The 18,716-nt window shown below is 40.5% G+C and overlaps 2 protein-coding genes across 3 annotated transcripts; both read right to left on the minus strand.

Moving 5' to 3' along the window:
- Window positions 1-1,229: 1,229 nt before the first annotated feature.
- On the minus strand, window positions 1,230-7,376 carry mcrip2 (MAPK regulated corepressor interacting protein 2). Its single transcript, XM_074629182.1, has 5 exons — window positions 6,770-7,376; window positions 6,522-6,591; window positions 4,481-4,614; window positions 2,802-2,909; window positions 1,230-1,438 (listed from the first exon to the last, which is right to left on the minus strand). Exons 1-5 carry the CDS (start codon window positions 6,822-6,824, stop codon window positions 1,368-1,370), a joined length of 438 nt encoding a protein of 145 aa, XP_074485283.1. The 5' UTR covers window positions 6,825-7,376; the 3' UTR covers window positions 1,230-1,367.
- Window positions 7,377-10,413: 3,037 nt separating this feature from the next.
- Window positions 10,414-18,553, minus strand: gde1 (glycerophosphodiester phosphodiesterase 1). Of its 2 annotated transcripts, none has more exons than XM_074629183.1 (6): window positions 18,056-18,553; window positions 15,957-16,132; window positions 13,760-13,865; window positions 13,145-13,237; window positions 11,911-12,122; window positions 10,414-11,724 (listed from the first exon to the last, which is right to left on the minus strand). In XM_074629183.1, exons 1-6 carry the CDS (start codon window positions 18,323-18,325, stop codon window positions 11,577-11,579), a joined length of 1,005 nt encoding a protein of 334 aa, XP_074485284.1. In that variant the 5' UTR covers window positions 18,326-18,553; the 3' UTR covers window positions 10,414-11,576. The 2 variants fall into 2 exon arrangements, with proteins under 2 accessions (XP_074485284.1, XP_074485285.1); XM_074629184.1 differs by lacking the exon at window positions 18,056-18,553 and adding an exon at window positions 17,461-17,599 and having other exon boundaries at window positions 11,441-11,724.
- Between the last annotated feature and the right edge of the window lie 163 nt (window positions 18,554-18,716).

The following is an 18,716-nucleotide window of genomic DNA, read 5'->3' on the forward strand; positions in this document are numbered from 1 at the left end:
ATCTTACAATTTTCAGAACATTTTTCAAACCTTTTTCTGACTTTTTTTTGGGATATTCATCAGACTTTAGTTTTTGACATTTTTCAGATTTATTTTTTGGGCATTTTTTTCAGACTTTTTTTAAACATTTTTCAAACCTTTTTCAGACTTTTTTCTGGATATTCTTCAGACTTTTTTTCTGACAAAAAAGTCGGAAGAAAAAAAGTCGGAAGAAATGTCTAAAATAAAAAGTCCGAAAACAGTCCGACAATTAAGTCTGAAAAATGTTTAAAAAAAAAATTATGAAAAATGTCAGAAGAAATTAAGTCAGAAAAAAAAGTCGGACAAAAAAGTCTGAAAAAACAAGTCCATAGAAAAAAATGTCCATAGAAAAAAAGTCTGAAAGATGTAAAAAAAAATGTCGGAAGAAATGAAGTCTGGAAAAAGTATGACAAAAAAGTCTGAAAAAAAAGTCCATAAAAAAAAAGTCGGAAAGATGTCAAAAAAAATGTCGGAAGTAATAAAGTATGAAAAAAAATGTCGGAAGAAAAAATATCTGACAAAAAAGTCGGAAAGATGAAAAAAAAATGTCGGAAGAAATAAAGTCTGAAAAATTCTGAAAAAAAATGTCGGAAGAAAAAATGTCTGACAGAAAAGTCTGAAAAATGTCAAAACATGTCGGAAGAAATGAAGTCAGAAAAAAGTCTGAAAAAAAGACTGAAAAATGTATGACAAAAAAGTCTGAAAAAAGCAAGTCCATAGAAAAAATGTCCTTAGGAAAAAAGTCTGAATAATGTTAAAAACAATGCCGGAAGAAAAAAAGTCTGAAGTAATGTCTGTAAAAAAAAAAAGTCTGACAATAAAGTCTGACAAACCATCATTATCATGCATCAGAATAATAAGTATTTCAATCAAGTGAGGTTTCATTGAAAAAACTTTCAGTAAAATATGGCCTTATTAATTACAAATGCCATCACACAAGACATTTTTGAAAAACATTTTACTTTTTTTTGCTCTTCAACAGATTTATATCTGGCCATGACGTACATACAGCTGAGAACACTTAGGCAGGGTTCTCACAACTTCTATCCAATACGTCATTCATGTAGGAAGAGACGGGTCCTTCATAGCAGCACAACCTCAAGTCAGCGCTGTCAAAGTTCACAGTCAGGTCGCTGTTGTTGCATCAGGGGGTACAATTTGTGTAGTGCACCCAGTTTCCTCTACAGCAGCTTGAAGCACAGGGCATCAAATCAGATTCCAAATTATGCACGACCCTTTCGCACTGCAGATCGTGGAGACTCACTCGCCTCCCATCTAGGTTCATGATGCCCTCACGATGGAGCATCAACGCGGTGCTTCCTATCCCACCTCAGAGCCTCACCCAGTCATGACAGGTTGGCAATGTTGGCAAGGAAGCCCTGAGCCCACCACTCCTCCAGGTCTATGGGCACAAAGTCTGGGCAGAAACAAAGACAACAGAAGGGACAATGAATTAAAGCATAATCAGCATGAAGCATGTTCTCTGATTAATTCATTATTCATTTTGTCAGATATTTAACAAAGTCAAATTATTTTTAGTATGAACAAGTCAGAGTATGTCGAAGAAAGTCATGGTATTTTATGTCGAAAAAATAAAAAAGTCACAGTATAGTTTGTCGCAAAAAAAAGCCACAGTATAGTATGTCAAAAAAAAAAATAGGCATAGTAGTATGTCAAAAGAAGTCATAGTATAGTATGTCGAAATTTTTTTAAAAAGTCATAGTATGTCAAAAAAATAAGTCATTGTATATTGTATAGTATGTCGAAAAAAGTCATATAGTTTGGCGAAATTCTTTTAAAAGTCATAGTATAGTATGTCAAAAAAAAAAACAACAAATCAAAGTATAGTATGTCGCAAAAAAAAGCCACAGTATAGTATGTTAAAAAAAAAAAAAAAGGCATAGTAGTGTCGAAAAAAAGTCATAGTATAGTATGTCAAAAAAAAAAAAGTCATAGTATGTTGACAAAAAAAAAAAAAAGTATAGTATGTCGAAATTTTTTTAAAAAAGGTCATACTATAGCGTGTCGGAAAAATAAAAAAGCCAGTTTAGGATGTTGAAAAAAAGTCAAAGTTAAGTTTGTCTAATTTTTTTCTTTTCTTTTAAATCATAGTACAGTATGTTGAAAAAAACAGTATAGTATGTCGCAAAAATAAAAAAGTCATAGAATAGTATGTCGAAAACTTTAAAAGTCATAGGATAGTATGTAGCAAAAATGAAAAGAAAAGTCGTAGTATACTATGTCGAAATCTTTTTAAAAAGACATATTATAGTATGTCGAGACTCACTTGAACAGACACACACATTTTAGATGTCATTAATCATATTGCAGAATCAAGTGGCTAAAATCCTCAAATAAAATACAATAAAAAATGTGCCCCTTTATTCCAACGTGAATCAGTCACAACCTTTGAGGGCAGTGAGCCACAGAAGGAACTGGAGCAGAGAGGTGTGTGTGAGGCAAGACGTGATACGCTACAATCAGCAGCCAAAGCTGGTTTATCTGGAACAACCAGGTTCTCATAGACCAAAGCATAGTTAAAAATTAAAGCAGACAATTACAACAGTTAACCTCTGGCTAAGGATAAAGCGGAGTTAAAAAGTTTCTTCTGGTGTTTAAATAACCAGGAATAATAAAAACATGGCAGAACTACTGGTTCAAAGTTCAGAGGGTTACAAAGCACAAACAAGGTTATCTGTCCGGATGCCATAAAACTGAGTTGTGAGATTGGATTTAATGAGGTTGGATTTATTTTGTTGTCGTAATCTTTGAAGACTTACTCTTCATCGCAGCACTGGGAGTCTTCTCAGTGTACTGAATGGGCCCCTGGCTGTCAGTTGACTCCCCGCCGTCACCATCTCCCAGCTTCTGCTCCACCTCCTGCCATGCTGCAAACAAACAAACAAACACCATTTTTTATTTTTTAAATGGGGTTTAAAATACAACTTATTAACTTTTCTTTCTTTCTACATTTCTGAACTTAGCTCTGACATCACAAAAAAAAGGCCTCGGCCACATCAAAGCAGCAGCTGATTTTGAGGTTCAGCGCTGTCCACTGTTAAGATAATGTAAATAGTTGTAGAAGGTTTCAGCAACACATTATTTACTTACAGTTTGCAAAGCCTGTTTAACTTAGACAAATGTTTAGATGTCAAATAGAAAAAACAAATATTAAAAAAAACAGTTTATCCCCTATGCACACATGTTAGGAGGGGACATTTGTTGCAATTTTAGTCATGGTGAACACGTTCCACTGGAGTGACACCCATCAGGTTTTCTATCTCAAAACAACTCGACAGACTGTGACGGAGGTTTTTCTTTAAGTGTGAGCGTCACAAAAAATTCACAAAAAGGTCAAAAAAAGGACGGCACAGAGCAGTCTGTACTGGCAGCGCTCCAAGAGTAACAGAGATAACTGATTCATGCCGATTCAGCTTTACAAGTCATTCATTTCCACCAGGGCAGGAAGTATTGGCCAGCAGTGAAGCATGCTGGGTAACCTTCAAGACGGGGTTGAGTGGGGGCGCAGCTGGGATTTTTTTAATCATTGTTGAGTTTTAATGACTATAAGTCTTCTGAAGTACTCAGACAGTTTGTTGAATTCTTGCAATCGTGCCACATTACATCCTTTGCGAGGCTGTTGAAGGTGTGTCTGTATAGTCAGGCTCATTCGTATCTGCTGGCGAGCTGTGAACATGTTAACATTGAGTTAATGTGTGGCTGTAAACAAAACGTGTTTACACTGTATCAAAATGTGCACAGAACTGTGGTTTTGAGTTACTGCAACACTTCAAACCTCCGAGTAGTTACTAAGGAATTAGTAATAAACTAATTAGGGATTAACTGATAATTAATGATTATCTAACAAGCGGTTTAAAGCGATCAATGAATAGAGTAGATAATGTGAAGTTAAGAATATCCTTATAACTACCAGTAACTATTCAGGATTTTGTGTACCTCAGTGTAAAGTGTTACTAGCCATCACCTATTTTTCACACCACCTCTGACTGTTTCTGGTAGGTTGTATCATAAAGCACTGCTTCTGTTTTAAGTTATATACATTAACATAACATTTCGATAAACTGAAATAACGATTATTTTCATTATTAACTAACCTGCTGATTATTTTCTTGTTAATTGATTAATATTTTGTCTATAAAATATCAGAAGATAGTGAAAACGGCCAATTTCCTAGAGCTCAAGGTGACGTCTTTAAATTGCTTATTTTGTCCGACCAACAGTCAAAAACTCAAAAATATTCACCCCTCAGGCACCCCTCATTTTTTGCAAGAGATTATCTGCTCATCACAATGCCTCAGTTTCGTTCCTCACAACATCCGACCTTGTAAACTTGAGAGAAAGATCTCTGATCTCTACCGGCTTCAGGGTTTAGCCCCGGAGGTCTGACCTTGCACTGTGACCCACACATCCACTCATCTAACGATCCTGCGACCCTCACCTTCATACACAAATCTGACGTTCTCTTCATGTGCAGGAGTGAATCCCTCTGGTGGGCTGGCGGTCTTCTGTGTGGCTCCACCGTGGTAGCGCTTCCCGTTCAGACGATTGAACACAATCTTTGGGGGCGGAGAGCTGCAGAGATCAGACGGAGATAATTAAAGAATGTCAGTTTGGGGATTGGGAGAGCCTGCATCACAACAAAACACAAGACTTCAATATCACAGTGATGGAAAAAAAAAATGATGCTGGTTGCCAGTTCATTTAAAACTTTGTGGTTGACTGACCGTAAAAATGTGCTTTATGTTGACACCATGTAGTGATGTTTGTAGCCTCCGGTTATGTATTTAGCTTTTCGAGGAAATTAGTTCAAGTTCGAGTTCAAGCTTAAGACCTTTATTTGTCCCCGAGGGGCAATTGGTTTTGCCGCAGTAGCAAACAATAAATTATTATGCCCAAAGCATTGCTGTTGGAACATGAAATACCAGTCGCCTTTGCTTCTTCTAGAAAGGATTTCACCCTGTAAAGCTACATATTACATATTGATGCTGATATAACGTCTTAAAAGAAGCCCTTACTCCTATTGACCCACTGACACTAAAACCAGATATCTAATTTTACTACCGGTAACTTATAATAACTTATTTTCTGCTGTCAAATTCACCTGAAGTACTGTACTAGAGTACACTCAGTTGTCAGTTTATTAGGTACACCTAGCAAAAACAAAGGCATTCTGATACAGTCCTGCAAAACATCCTACTTTCATGAGAGTTATCATGTTCCTATTGAAACTGTTTAAGAGAGGCATTGAATCAACTTTATATTCATTTTGGAGGATGTAGTTTGTGTTGCTGATGAATTGCATTGCAGTACACTGAGAGGTGTTTCTAATACTTTGTCCACCCCATTTGTATGAGTGACGTAGAGCTGTTGTAACAGATTACATTGGTTTTAGATAGGTGCACCTATTAACTGGCAAGTGAGCGTATCTTAAACCTGCAGTAGATGTGTGTAGTTTGACATCATTGGGCAAAAAAAACATGATAACCTTTCAGCGTATTGTAATTGAAGGCTTCTGAGAGATAACTAGACTTCTGCACCTCCTCATGGCTCTGTTTACAGGCTTTAAAAAAATCTAACCCATCACGAGAGACTTTGGCCAATCACAGGTCATTCCAGAGAGAGAGAGAGTGTTCCTATTAGTTATTCATTCAACGGAGGCAGCTGTCAATCACTCACAAACTCCTACCAAACGGTCAAACTACGCAGCGCTGATCAAACTGTAATGCCTATTTCTCTCCTCAAATGTCTTCAGAAACATATTGTAGTGTACTGCTCCGGCTGATGGGCAGTGCTTGCTATTTCCTCAACTGATCTCAACATGGCTGCCGGCTCCCAAACTTTCTCATTTTACAGCTAAACAGTACACTACAAGATGTTTCTAAAAACATTTGAGGAGAGAAATATGCATTACAGTAACAGAATATTGATTCATATTTGATCAGCGCTGCCTAGTTTGACCGTTTGATCGGAGTTTGCGAGTGATTGACAGCTGCTCAGAGACGGAGACCAGATCAGCTCTTACTGCTTGTTTTCCTTCCGGTCTGTGAAATCTTGCAGATGCCATTAGGAGCACCGGAGGACACAGAGGCACATTATTTTTTTTTCCAGATTACCTGTCTCATGCACTACTGTCAGAATATAGTGACCATTTAATAAAATTAAAAAAAAGAAAGAATCACATTTGCTTCAATTCTACCCACTTGCTGCTTTAAAGTGAAGTTGGTATTTCCGAGCAGCACATGAAGGAAGCACAAGAGTCTTGTTTATAAAGCTACAGGAGATCACAGGTAGAGAAGTGGTCCGTTATGTCGCACAATAACCGTGGCCGAGAAAGTTACATCATGTCCGATAATGGGTGCAGAGCAGATACATTACCAAAGTGACCGAAGTGTGTTACATGATCGCACTGGTGGCACACACGTGCTGCATAACAAAAAAAACAAAATACACACAACCCTTCAGAGAGAGCAGCTACTTACTTTGATGAGAGCCAAGACGTCGGCTTGAGCTTCAAGTCGCTGAATTTGCTCTCGACTTGCTGTGTGGGACCTTTATGAGAGAATAACACATCAGAGTTAAATCATGCTCTGCAGGTTATTTACCTTTAAACACACTCTGGACAACAAATCTGCAATGCCCTTAAAAAAACGTTCCCCCTTTTCATGGAGAACTAAAATCAATGATGTTACATTGCATCATGCTTTTTAGGTAACACAGATTCACCAACCTGTCCTCCGTTGTGTAACAAGTTTGCTGGGACCTCGGGTGATTGTGTACATCATGTGAACGCCCAGATCTTCTGTGGTGTCTCTGTGTTTATAACGAGCTGTCTGTCTTCTTAATGAGCAGGTGCGCACATTGACTGGAGTGAACTTCCAGTCCTCTTGTCTGTCAGTCAGCTGCTCCTGACGCTGCAGCCACGGTGCTGGTGCTGGAGGAGAAACGAAGAACAACGTGTCTTGTTTTGTTGCTCCAGAGTCGGCCTGAAAGCCTGCAAGAGACTCTCTGTTGATATACCGTCTGTCTGCTGCACCTCCAAACCAGCAGGTGTGTTGTTAGGTCTGTAGTAATGAAGCGACGTCCGCTGCTCCTGAGAGAGGTTGCGTGTAGGTCATCCAAGGAGAAAGCGGCTCCACAGCGCCGGGGATCAGTCTGTCAAGAGGAGGGACTTTGTGGTTCCCCTCACGGCCGAGGACAGTGACAGTAGGTCGGATACTCTCTGCTCTCTGATGCTCCTCTCTGGTGCTCCGGGCCTGTCACTGCGACACCTCCACTCTCTGACACAACACAAGGACACTGCACACTTTGATATTTTCATCAGGACTCAAAGCTACAATGTGTCTATGGCCAGAGTCAAGATAGCCAGAGTGAAGAGCAGGACTTCCGGTTGGGAGTTTCACAATAAAATCTGACATAACTTCGGGATCCCATGCGCGCTCGCGTTTGGCTACGCTGTTCAGACTGCTCCTTTGCTTGTCGTCACTCACACAAGCGCGCGCATTCTCGCTCCACCTCACGTTCATGCGCGCACACTCCACACTGTAGGAGAGTTAGTAGCTCTGAGAATATCTAGTAAATGTACAGTGGACGTTTGTGCAGAAATAACTGCTGCAACTCCTCCAGACCAACAGAGGTTTACAGTGTCTTGTCGTCTCCGACCGGGTGCCGGTGTTTTCCCTGTTTCCTCTGGCTGCGGTCGGGAGACGATAACGTTTCTCTTCCTGCTTCAGCCCTGGAGGCTGAAACAGCGGGGCTGAGGCAGGAAAAGCCAACACTAGGATCAGCAGTGATTCATGGAGAGACCTTCGTCTGGTCAGCTAACATTACTGCCAAGCAGCTGAAATATAGAGTGATATTGTGGTTTTAGCTGACGTGTGTCGCCTCACTGTTTTGAGCGATACTTGTTCATGTCTATGTAGAGCGAGCAAGCGCGAGCCCGATGTTGACTTTCATTGACTTAACGGCCACAGGTGTCGCTGTTAACAAGCATTTCTGAAAGTTACAAATAGTCCCTTTAAGTTTTTATTGATGTTTCTCAAGGTTATACATATGTTGTTGATATGTTGGCATCTAGTGCCCCGCATTCTCAATTCTCCCGCTATTTCTCAATAGCTGGTAATTTATTTCATACATTTCCAGGAAAAGAATACAAAGTGAATTGATATGCTTTATTTCCATGTCTGCTGGTAAATAGATAATAATTAGCAAATAACTTCTTTGAAATTTCTTTAAAAACTCCCTGAATCATAACATTAGCTACCAGGTTACATTTGTGTGGACAATAGATAAGATTTGTGCTGATAAGTGTCATCTATTAGTTTTGGTTTTCCACCTCCGATGAAAAGCAGCACCTAAAGGCCCTATTTTAACGATTATATACTATTTTAGAATATAATCATTAAATAAACGTTTATAATAAAGTAATTTTCGATATATTTTGAGGTAAATATTGGGGTAATTTGGCAGTAATTCCAAAGAAATTTCAAATAGGTAATTTGCTAATCATCATCTAATTACCATGAAATTTGTGGACCTATAAAATGAAGTGTTGAATTGAATCAAATGTACTAATTTATAAGATGCAGTTATTATTCAGCCATGCAAAATGACAGCACCTCAATAGGATTTTAAAACTCTATACAATTTCCTATTTTTGTGGCTTTTACTTTGAAGTCAGAGTCTTGATTTCCGCTCTAGTTGTCTCTGTCTAGTGTCTGATCAGGTCCAGTCTGTTTTACGGAGCGGGGACACCCCCTCTGTGACGTCACTGCACTGCACAGCACGCCCCCCTGTGCGGGTGCGATCACCTTTCACCTATTAACCCAAACGCACAGGTAAATACACGTGTTGACTGACAGTAATGAGTAGATATTAGAGTTAGTTAATAATAACTAAGCGAGTCTGACAAAAATGTACCATTTAACTAATATGTCTGAGGACACCGCATGCTGCATAAGAGCTTATAATAAACTTTTTTTCTTCCCTTTTATCTCCAGATTTAGGCCATCTACTATATCATTCATTTAAGGGCGTATTATTGCCCCATACCTAAGAGTTATCACAGGTGAAATCAGGTTGTTCAGGTGAAAATCACCTGAGAGACTCTACACAGTGTGAGCTGACAGTCTGCGTTTAGTATCTGAAGATCAGCAGCCAGGACAAGAAGCGGCTCAGACAGGCTTATCCAGGGTGATATCCAACACTACACCTCCCACTCACCCCCCTATTCATCTCTACTATCTGGGTCAATCACCAAGAGCTAATCATCAACACTCCTCACTATACAGGCTTAGCACTAACAGCAGAGGCCAAACTATGGTCACTTTGTATAGTAGAAGATACTGTATTCATCTGCTGTCACACTGCTCCTGTACTTTTCTAGACCATTTACGGATGGAGACATTGGTGTCACATGTATTTTTCTGGACTTCTGAGACAATATGAGTACCCCTAACCCCCATTAATTTTAGGGTGTTTTCACATATACTGTAGTCCTTTTTAAACGAACCAAACTCAGTCCTCTTAAAGGGGACCAACAGAAAAGGGACTGTTCTTTTTGCGTTCACATTGAAGGATGTTTTCTGGTGCACTTCACCTCTAATGGGGCCTCAGTCGTTGTTCTGTTCATACTATAGTTTCTCTGGAGCTCGGACCTTACTTTTGACATAGTTTTTTTACTTGGACGCGACACTTGCCTTGCAGTCCAAATGAAATAAATTCATTAAGCCCATAAACATCTGAGTGGTGTATATGGAAAATGCAGCGCTTTCGTCAAGTTGCTGCCACTGGTGTTTTAGGATGTCCTGCCTGCGCAATCAATGCAATTACTTATGTGTTTTGTCATCAATTATTACAATCATAACGAGCATTTGGGAGCAGGACTGATACAGACAGAAAGGCACGTTTCTCTATCCTCAAGCGGTGTTCGTAAAATACCTATGCATATTGTCTCTATTTTATATTGTAACAACTGTAAAAATATCTCCTTCAAACAACTGTATTCATTCAAGTTTCTCGCCAAAATCCAGACACATTTTCTTTTGTCCCCGGGACGACGGGACGTCTTTAGTCCCGAGCCTCGACGGTACATACGGTACTGTAGAAAAACAAGTATCGTCACGTCTTCAGAATTTTTGCATTAACTTTGTACCTAAGTATTGGTTCTTGTGACATCCCTAAAGAGAACCTGGAGTGCTTTGTGTTCATAATGTACAGGTTAAGCAAACTGCAACACGAACTTGAATCCAGAAGGGGTCTGAGTTCAGAGGGGTCTGAGTTCAGAGGGGTCTGAGTTCAGAGGGGTCTGAGTTCTTTTGGGGTGTTTAAAACACCCTTAGTGTTGATCACAACAAACTCGCCATTCCAATCTTATTCTAATCCAGGACGGTTTATTGGCAAGAATCTGGCGATACGATACGTATCATGATCCAGGGGTAATAATTCAATATATTGCAATACTGTAAGCAAGGCGATGTATTACAATTTTCATAGTATAACGACACACCACCATACGTACAGTATATAATCTGAATTTTAAAAAAAGTCACTATGTGTAATGGTTCCCATGGGGACTAACATCATCACACATGAATACAATTGGACTCATTGCATCCACAAGAGTCTCAGCTTTGCAGTGATATCCAATTTATGTAATTCCAGGACTGTTTAGGGACCCCAGTATGCAGAAATATTCAAATACAACATTTTAGAATACGTGAAAAAAACACATTTGTACTACATACAAATAACTGCATGGTTTTTGCCCCAAACTGCATGTGATTATCATAAAGTGGGCATGTCTGTAAAGGGAAGACTCATGGGTACTCACAGAACACATTTTCATGTACATATCTTCAGGTCAGAGGTCAAGGGACTCCTTTAAAAATGGCCATGGCAGTTTTTCCTTTTAAAATTTAATGTAACTTTGAATCGTTATTTAGCATTCTTCACAACATGCAATAGGCTTTGTAGTTTCATAGGATACCAGTATCTTCACTCTAGCTTTAAAAATGAGCCCGATACAACCTGTGAAAGACAGAATAGTATAACATTTATGAGTAGTATAGTAGTACATTTCAGTTTCATATGTGCATTTGTCAAAGACATAAAGTGTTCATTTGTATTACTTCTAAACAAGTATTCATTTTCTATGAGTAATACAATCATTTCTAGGTAGTTAACATCAGACGAATGGCCTTTACTGAGTAAAAAGCACAGACCGTATATGATACTATACTGTAGGCCTTGAAAGACTTGATAACCCCCCAAAAATTGCATTCCTGAGTTGGTGAATACAGTACGTTTGATTAAGTCTATTACAGATACTTTAGTCTGGTCAGTTTGATTACCTCAAACCAACATACACACACTCACAATAATAACAGTGTGCATGGGAATAAGATTGGCATACGTTCTCTTACCTGATGCCACATTATGGGTGACAAGTAGACAGTGAAACGGTCCTTTCATAGGGATTTGATTATTTTTTAATGAGTATGTGTGTGAACACATCCTGTAGTGGGTTCATGTGTTTCTCAGTAATGGGGCTCACAGTCTTCCACAAGGCTGTCAGTGATGTAGTTCACTTGCAGCAACTCCTGGTAGTAATCTTTCTCCACTTTTGTGTTGACTGTCCAGGCTACCACTTCCACCCCCCTCTGGGCCCAGTACTGGGCATAGTTCCTGCAGACAGCACACAAAAAACATAGTTAATTACAGTTATTCTAGTAATTAGTAATGTTCTTCCTGAACCAGTTCAAAACAGGAATTTGTTGAGCAAACACCCTGTGGTGATCCAAATAATTAGTCTCTAGTGTTCTAGTTATAATGAGAGAATAGGACTGTTTGGTCTCAGCTGTGGAAACTCACGGTGAGACATAGTTCTTCTGTACAAGGAAGGCTGAGATGCCACAGAGCTTCCACAGCACGTGATGGTGCGCCCAGTCCAACACCACGTCCATTAGTGTCATCCAATGGTGTTTCCATGGCGACGAGAAACGCGGGGCACCATCTCCGAGCCGACTCAGGCTCCATGGCCGGTGGGTCAATGCTGTGACCACTTCTGGATCGCTCTGCCTCATCTGTGGAACAGAGACAGAGTTAAAATCATGGTGAATGTTAGCAATATGATAGATACAACAGCAATGCAATACATGACAGGAATGTGAGCAAATATTTCAGTTTATTTAATCAGTACCAGTATGTTAACTATGAGACAGTGGGGAGAGAAGAGCGAGACATTGTTACTTTCATACAGTAAGTCACTTGTTGTCTGTTAGGTAATCCATACTGGTCAGGTTATCCCAGCTTGTATAGCTAGCATTATTGGTGGCCAGAGATGATGAGCCAGAGCTCAAGCATTGAACACTGGGATTATTGTGGTTTTCCACTGACAAAATAGGCGTACTGGCATTGTTCAGTCAAAGTCAGGTAAAGTTGTATCTCTGGAAATATGGTAAACATGCAAACTCATCTGTAACGGCATCACCTGAGGTGCTAGTTCATCTTCCCACAGTGGTCAGGCTTCATACTCTATCATAGACAACGTGGGGATTTAGCTTAAGGTCAATGTGCTTGAGCCCCGTTATAATATAGTGTTTTTATGCTAGGGGTGTCCTCGACCAAAGAAATTCTTAGTCGACAAACACTTTACAATTTTGTTGGCTAATCGATTAGTTGAGTTTCTCCACAAAGAGTTACACAAAAGCACCACTTTAAATCTTGTGTTTACCAGAGATGTGCTCAGAAGTTAAAAATGAGTCATTCAGAATGAAAAAGCATTAAAAAACGACTCAAGAAATCTTAGTTGACTAAGACCAAAACGACTGATTAGTCGACTAATAGACTAAGAGGGGGGGCAGCCTTAGTTTATGCAGGCATCATGGGAGGGATGTGACCAGAACAAACCATTTCATTTGGTGGTGTTTGCAGCAATATGTGCAGGCTGGTTACCAAATCAAAATGTTCACAGTCTTATTTATTAACTGTCCCCTTTTGTTCCACAGCACTTAGACAGTAAAACGATGTAAATCTGACTTTGTTCAGGTACAGTATACTACTGGCCAAACACCCACTTCTGAAAAACTTCAGAGAGCCCTCTTACCCTGTAGATGACTTTAGGCTCAAAGGAGCAGACGATGCTGCTGTTGTAGAGGACTGGATGTTTTTTGAACAACTTTTTCAGAGCTTCGGCTGCCTGGGAGGGGAGGAGAAACACATGGTTACTGTAGGACAGTCTGCTATTTAGAGTTGTGTGTGTGAGGCTTTAGATCATTGTGTGTGTGTGTTCCTGTGAAACTATTTGGTGGTAACTAGCAGCTGTGTATGTGAAGATGCACTGCTGTGAAATTCAAGAATTTCACTGTCTGAAACAACAACGACAACTGCAGCTCTAGATTAATTATTCACCTAAAAAATGCCCTGAGAAATGAAAGTACACTGATGCAATGTTTAATCTAGCTTTTTGATATGCAGAATGAAATAGTTCAAACACTGAAGCTTGAGTAAATGACTGCATCATTCAGCTAGGAGTTGCAACAGTTGTCTCGGGCTCAGGTTGTTAGTTTGGGCACAGTAAAAGCTAGCTTTGGACCACAATAATCCTAATAACGTCATGTTCTCTTCTTTATGCAATGCTGACTAGGCACAAGTCAATTAAATCAACAAGAATGACAGACAGATTGCACATAAATAAACTCTTGATTTTTGTTGGCTGCACCTCATTTGGATGACCTTTGACATCAAAGTAGATGGTGAGCTGCAGTTTGATGCATTCCTCCACCGCCTCCTCCAGAGTTGGGATCTTCTCTCCAGCAAACTTGTCCCTGGTGACGAAGGACACAAATGTTTCCGTGCGATCTCAGGCTCACATGTTTATTGTGCTTTTCAAACAAATGTACTATTTACGTGGGAAACATTACACTTAACTTCGATCAGAGATACACCTAACTTTTCCACATCTGGATTATGATGATGTGATAATGTTCATGAGTCTCTGTATATTAAGGCCCTCAGCATCTGTCTGACTATTTATATAGACAAGAAACATTTATCATGGGTAAGGCCGGGGTAATAATATAATAACTACAAGGACCCCTATGTGATTACAGTACATCAGACATGTCAAATATGTGTACAGGCTCCATGCGGCTCTGCCATTAAACAATAAATATATAATACAGTAGTAGTCTTGTGCAAACTGATATCGTGGCATAAACATTGTCATATTCTGTAAGAAAGGAGCACTTCTCCTGTTTTTCCATATGTGTGAAGGTGATGGAAGAAGTCTTTGCTACTGTAATTATCATTCCAAGTATTGGCACACCTTGACATTATGAAGACACAAAGGAATCCAGTCAAATGAAATTGTTCTCAACTATTTACATAACTTAGGGGCATTAGGTAAGTTGTCTACACGACAGTAGCCGATTGCCAACATTCATAAAGCTTATAGTTATGTGGTACTTTCTGGTACCGTTATTGTCACAATATTATTTTATACTTGGACTCGTGGAACCTTGCTTTCTTGGGGTAACAAAACACGGACCACAGAGAGATTTGGCGAGGCTTTTCAGGTTGGATAGAACCTAACATGATGTTATCTCTGTTGATACAGTTTGTTTGCTTCCATGGCTGCAGAAGGATGTGTTTGTATGCCGATTTGTTTCATATGTGACAACAGGGTGTCGAAATGGGCAGTGGACGTTCTGGACCGGAATAAAAACTTCAAAAGGAGAACATACCTGCTGTAGCGTTGTTGTCGGAGAAGCCAGTATTTCAATTCAGCATGTTTCCTTAATCTTAGATGACATATCATGGTCATTTTATATTTTATTACAGTAAATTATCACTCACTGTTAAACTTTCTAGTTTAAATCTTCTTGTGTCAAGGTCCTAGAATGGTGTTTACATCTGCAACTTTACTGGCTGTATCTTAACTTCTTATCTTTGAGAGACTGTTTTGCATTTTTCTTTCTTCTATTGCTTGTTCTGAAGTGAGCTGTTTTTAGAAACCTGTGGGTTATTTGTTTCCCATGTATAACAAACAGCACACCTCTGTATAAATAGCAACTTGCCTCTCTCGTTTCTGATCAACTGTATTTTTAACATCTCCTTTTAGTGTTTGTCTTCTTACAAATGTCTTGGAGCCCTCCAGTATCCTGGCACACAGATTATCCCCACCATCAAACATCTCCATGTGTAACTGTAAAATGATCAACTCAGCATCCCCATTAGCTGTACCTGAACAGGTGGCTATAACATGCAAAGATATGCTGCAGTGCGCCATATGGTGCGGTGTTTTGTTTCTGACTGCAACAACAAAGCGTTTTGAATTCGCTCTGATTCTCCGCCACAACAACAGTTTTCTGTAACAGGCAATTCTGCTGCCGAAAGTACATTTGAAACAAACCCATCGGTGGAAAGGCAGTACTCTGATCTGCTGCTAAAGGCAGGCTACTTGTGACCAAGTTGTGACCAAACATAAGTCACAAAGCACTAAATCATGACGTAGCCCACAGTGTTTAACACTTTAAACCTCGAGCTAGACCAGAAAACATGGATGACTTGTCTGACCTGCTGCCACACCGCTTTGACAGGTTTGTTTCTTTTGGGACATTTAGCAAAAAGACTGCTTCCCTAATTGTCCCGTCCTTTTATCTTTTTTCCCCCAAATATTGTGCTAATCAGCTTGAATTTCTTTTCCCACCACTGGCTTTCTAAACGAAGATGAATAGATTGCATACAGCCTCTTCTTTAATTGACATGTCAACTGTACATGCAACCTGCAAAAACCTGTATCATCCTAAATCTAAAAGCATCAGCTGCAAAAAAAATGCCTAAAAAAGAAAATGTTCAATGTCTGCTCATCTGCCTGTATGCCGGTGTGCATTCCCAGCTATATCCTTCTTTCTTACCAGAGACGATGTTTAGCAGCTGCGTCCAGTTTACCCAACTCGGACAGTTTCATCTGGCTGAGAGGTCCCGTCCCGTTGGTGGTCCGGTCCACAGTCTCGTCGTGCATTAGTATTGGGACGCCGTCTGCTGTGAACTCCAGGTCCAACTCCACGCCTGTCGCCCCATTCTTACTGGCCTAGAGAAGGGAAGACAAATAAAAGGGTTGGATATCAAGTATTTCAGGAGGGTTTGTTTCTGGTCATGGTCAGTTAAAAAAGCTGAAAAGCAGCCTGAACCATAGTTTGAACCTCACGGACTTTGACTTTATATGAAAAAATATATGTACTGGGCTTACATATCAGCAGATATTATCTTACTGGAGATATATTGGTAGTGGTGTATGTCGGCCTTTAAGGAACAAGAAATTGCAATATAGAAACACTTAAGACATGTAAGACGCAATTTAAATACAGTCTCCATTATGTAATTATCCACTGGAGAGCATTGACAGGTTTGTTTTTCAAATTCAAAACATTTGTTCAGTAATCATTGTTTTAAAAAATAATGATTTTAGAGGTGTTAAACCTTCAGTAGGCATAATAACCTTTCAGCATATTGTAATTCAAGTGTTCTGAGAGACAACTAGACTTCTGCTCCTCCTCATGGCTCTGTTTTCAGGCTTTAGAAAACCTAGCCCGTGACGGGAGACTTTGACCAATCACAGGTCATTTCAGAGAGAGAGCGTTCCTATTGGCTGTTCATTCAATGGAGGCAGCTGTCAATCACTCACAAACTCTGATTAAAGGGTCAAACTAGGCAGCACTGATCAAATATGAATCAATATTCTGTTACTGTAATGACTATTTCTCTCCTCAAATGTTTTCAGAAAAATCTTGCAGTGTACTGTTTAGCTGTAAAATCAGAAAGTTTGCACCGGCTGGTGGGCGGTGCTTTGTATTTCCTCAGCTTGATCTCAACTAGAACAAACGTTCTCATTTTACAGCTAAACAGTACACTATAAGATGTTTTTGAAGACGAAGAGACAAGAAATAAGCATTACAGTAACAGAATATTGATTCATATTTGATCAGCGCTGCCTAGTTTGACCGTTTGATCGGAATTCACGAGTGATTGACAGCTGCTCAGAGACGGCAAGGTTCCAGCTCGGCTCTGATTGGTTGTTTTCCTCCGGTCTGTGAAATCTTGCAGATGCCATTAGGAGCACCGGAGGACACAGAAGCACATGATTTTTTTTCAGATTACCTGTCTCATGAATCACCTCCACCAATCTATTAGAGCTGCTGAATCTCTGGACTGTTTTAAGTCTCTCTAGGCAAGCCTTTCTATAGGCCTCATCCACATGTGTGTTTGTCTGTTTTAGTCAATCTGTTTCTCATTGTTTCTGTGTTTCATTTTGTAATTTTTCCTTGTTTTTATTCATTGTTTGACGTTTCATTTGTGTGTGAAGCACTTTGTAACGATGTGTTTTAAAAGGTGCTATATACATAAAGCTTTATTACTTACTTACTACTGGCATGCTATGGACACTACAGGTCAATGACTGGCAGGGTGGATAATGTGTGCAGCTGTAATGTTGAATGTTACCAATGTTGGTTACCAGTGGTTAAAAGAGACATTATGTCCTGATAGAGAGGTAAATCCTTTCTCCCCCATTCATAGGACTACACCTTGCCATCTTACAGAACTATGGCATTGTTTTTCATTGTAGTCAGGGATGAAGATATGACCTTCCAGCCTCCAGTAGTGGTGTGTCTCACTAAATGACATGTGAAGACACACCACCACGACCTCCCCTCCCCTCCCCTCTCCCCTCCCCTCCCCTCCTCTCCTCTCCTCTCCTCTCCCCTCCCCTCCTCCTCTCCTCTCCTCTCCTCTCCTCTCCTCTCCTCTCCTCTCCTCTCCTCTCCTCTCCCCCCTCTCCTCCCCTCCCCTCCTCTCCCCTCCTCTCCTCTCCTCTCCTCTCCTCCTCTCCTCTCCTCTCCCCTCCCCTCCCCTCCCCTCCCCTCCTCTCCTCTCCCCTCCCCTCCCCTCCCCTCCTCTCCTCTCCCCTCCCCTCCCCTCCTTTCCTCTCCCCTCCCCTCCCCTCCCCTCCTCTCACCTCCCGGATGGACACTAAGGTGTTCTCCGGTGCGTCGTGTCCACCGCCCCGGTGTGCGACCACTGACACCTGCCCGGAGCCCACCGCGCCCTTGTCCGGGTGCAGCACCTGCCGGGCTCGGCTGACCGGTACCTGGGGGAACCGGAACACGGTGAGGAAGAGGTAGAGCGAGGCGGTGAGGGCTGTGGACCACAGCGGGCTCCGGGAGCCCAGCAGGACCAGCACGAAGAGGACCGAGAACAGAGTCACCTCATCTCCCAGCTGCAGCATTGTGTCCTCTTGTTTGTCTTTCTGACTTGAGGGTCAAACAACTACTAACTACTAAAACTAAAGTTACTTTCTTCAAACGCCTTTATCTGAGAGAAGCTCATGCTCCGCCTTGCTGAGTGATAACATTATAGATACTCAAACAGATAAATAAAACACGTATTAGAACCGGGAGAAACCCTGCAGCTGGTCGGACAGAATAGCACGTGACACAGGAAGGGAAGCACTCTGCGGCGGATGTGACGTAACAGCGATTCCTCAAGCTGAGATGCTTTTTACAGCAAAAAAATTACAGGTTTTAGATTCAGGTGAGATTTTTTAGTAAAATCTCAATTAAAAGTATCTAAAGTGATATATAAAATTATTTCCACACGGGGGCACACGTGCAAACAAA

The sequence above is a fragment of the Sebastes fasciatus genome, chromosome 3 (assembly GCF_043250625.1).
Source record: "Sebastes fasciatus isolate fSebFas1 chromosome 3, fSebFas1.pri, whole genome shotgun sequence".
NCBI classification, from domain to species: Eukaryota; Metazoa; Chordata; class Actinopteri; order Perciformes; family Sebastidae; genus Sebastes; species Sebastes fasciatus.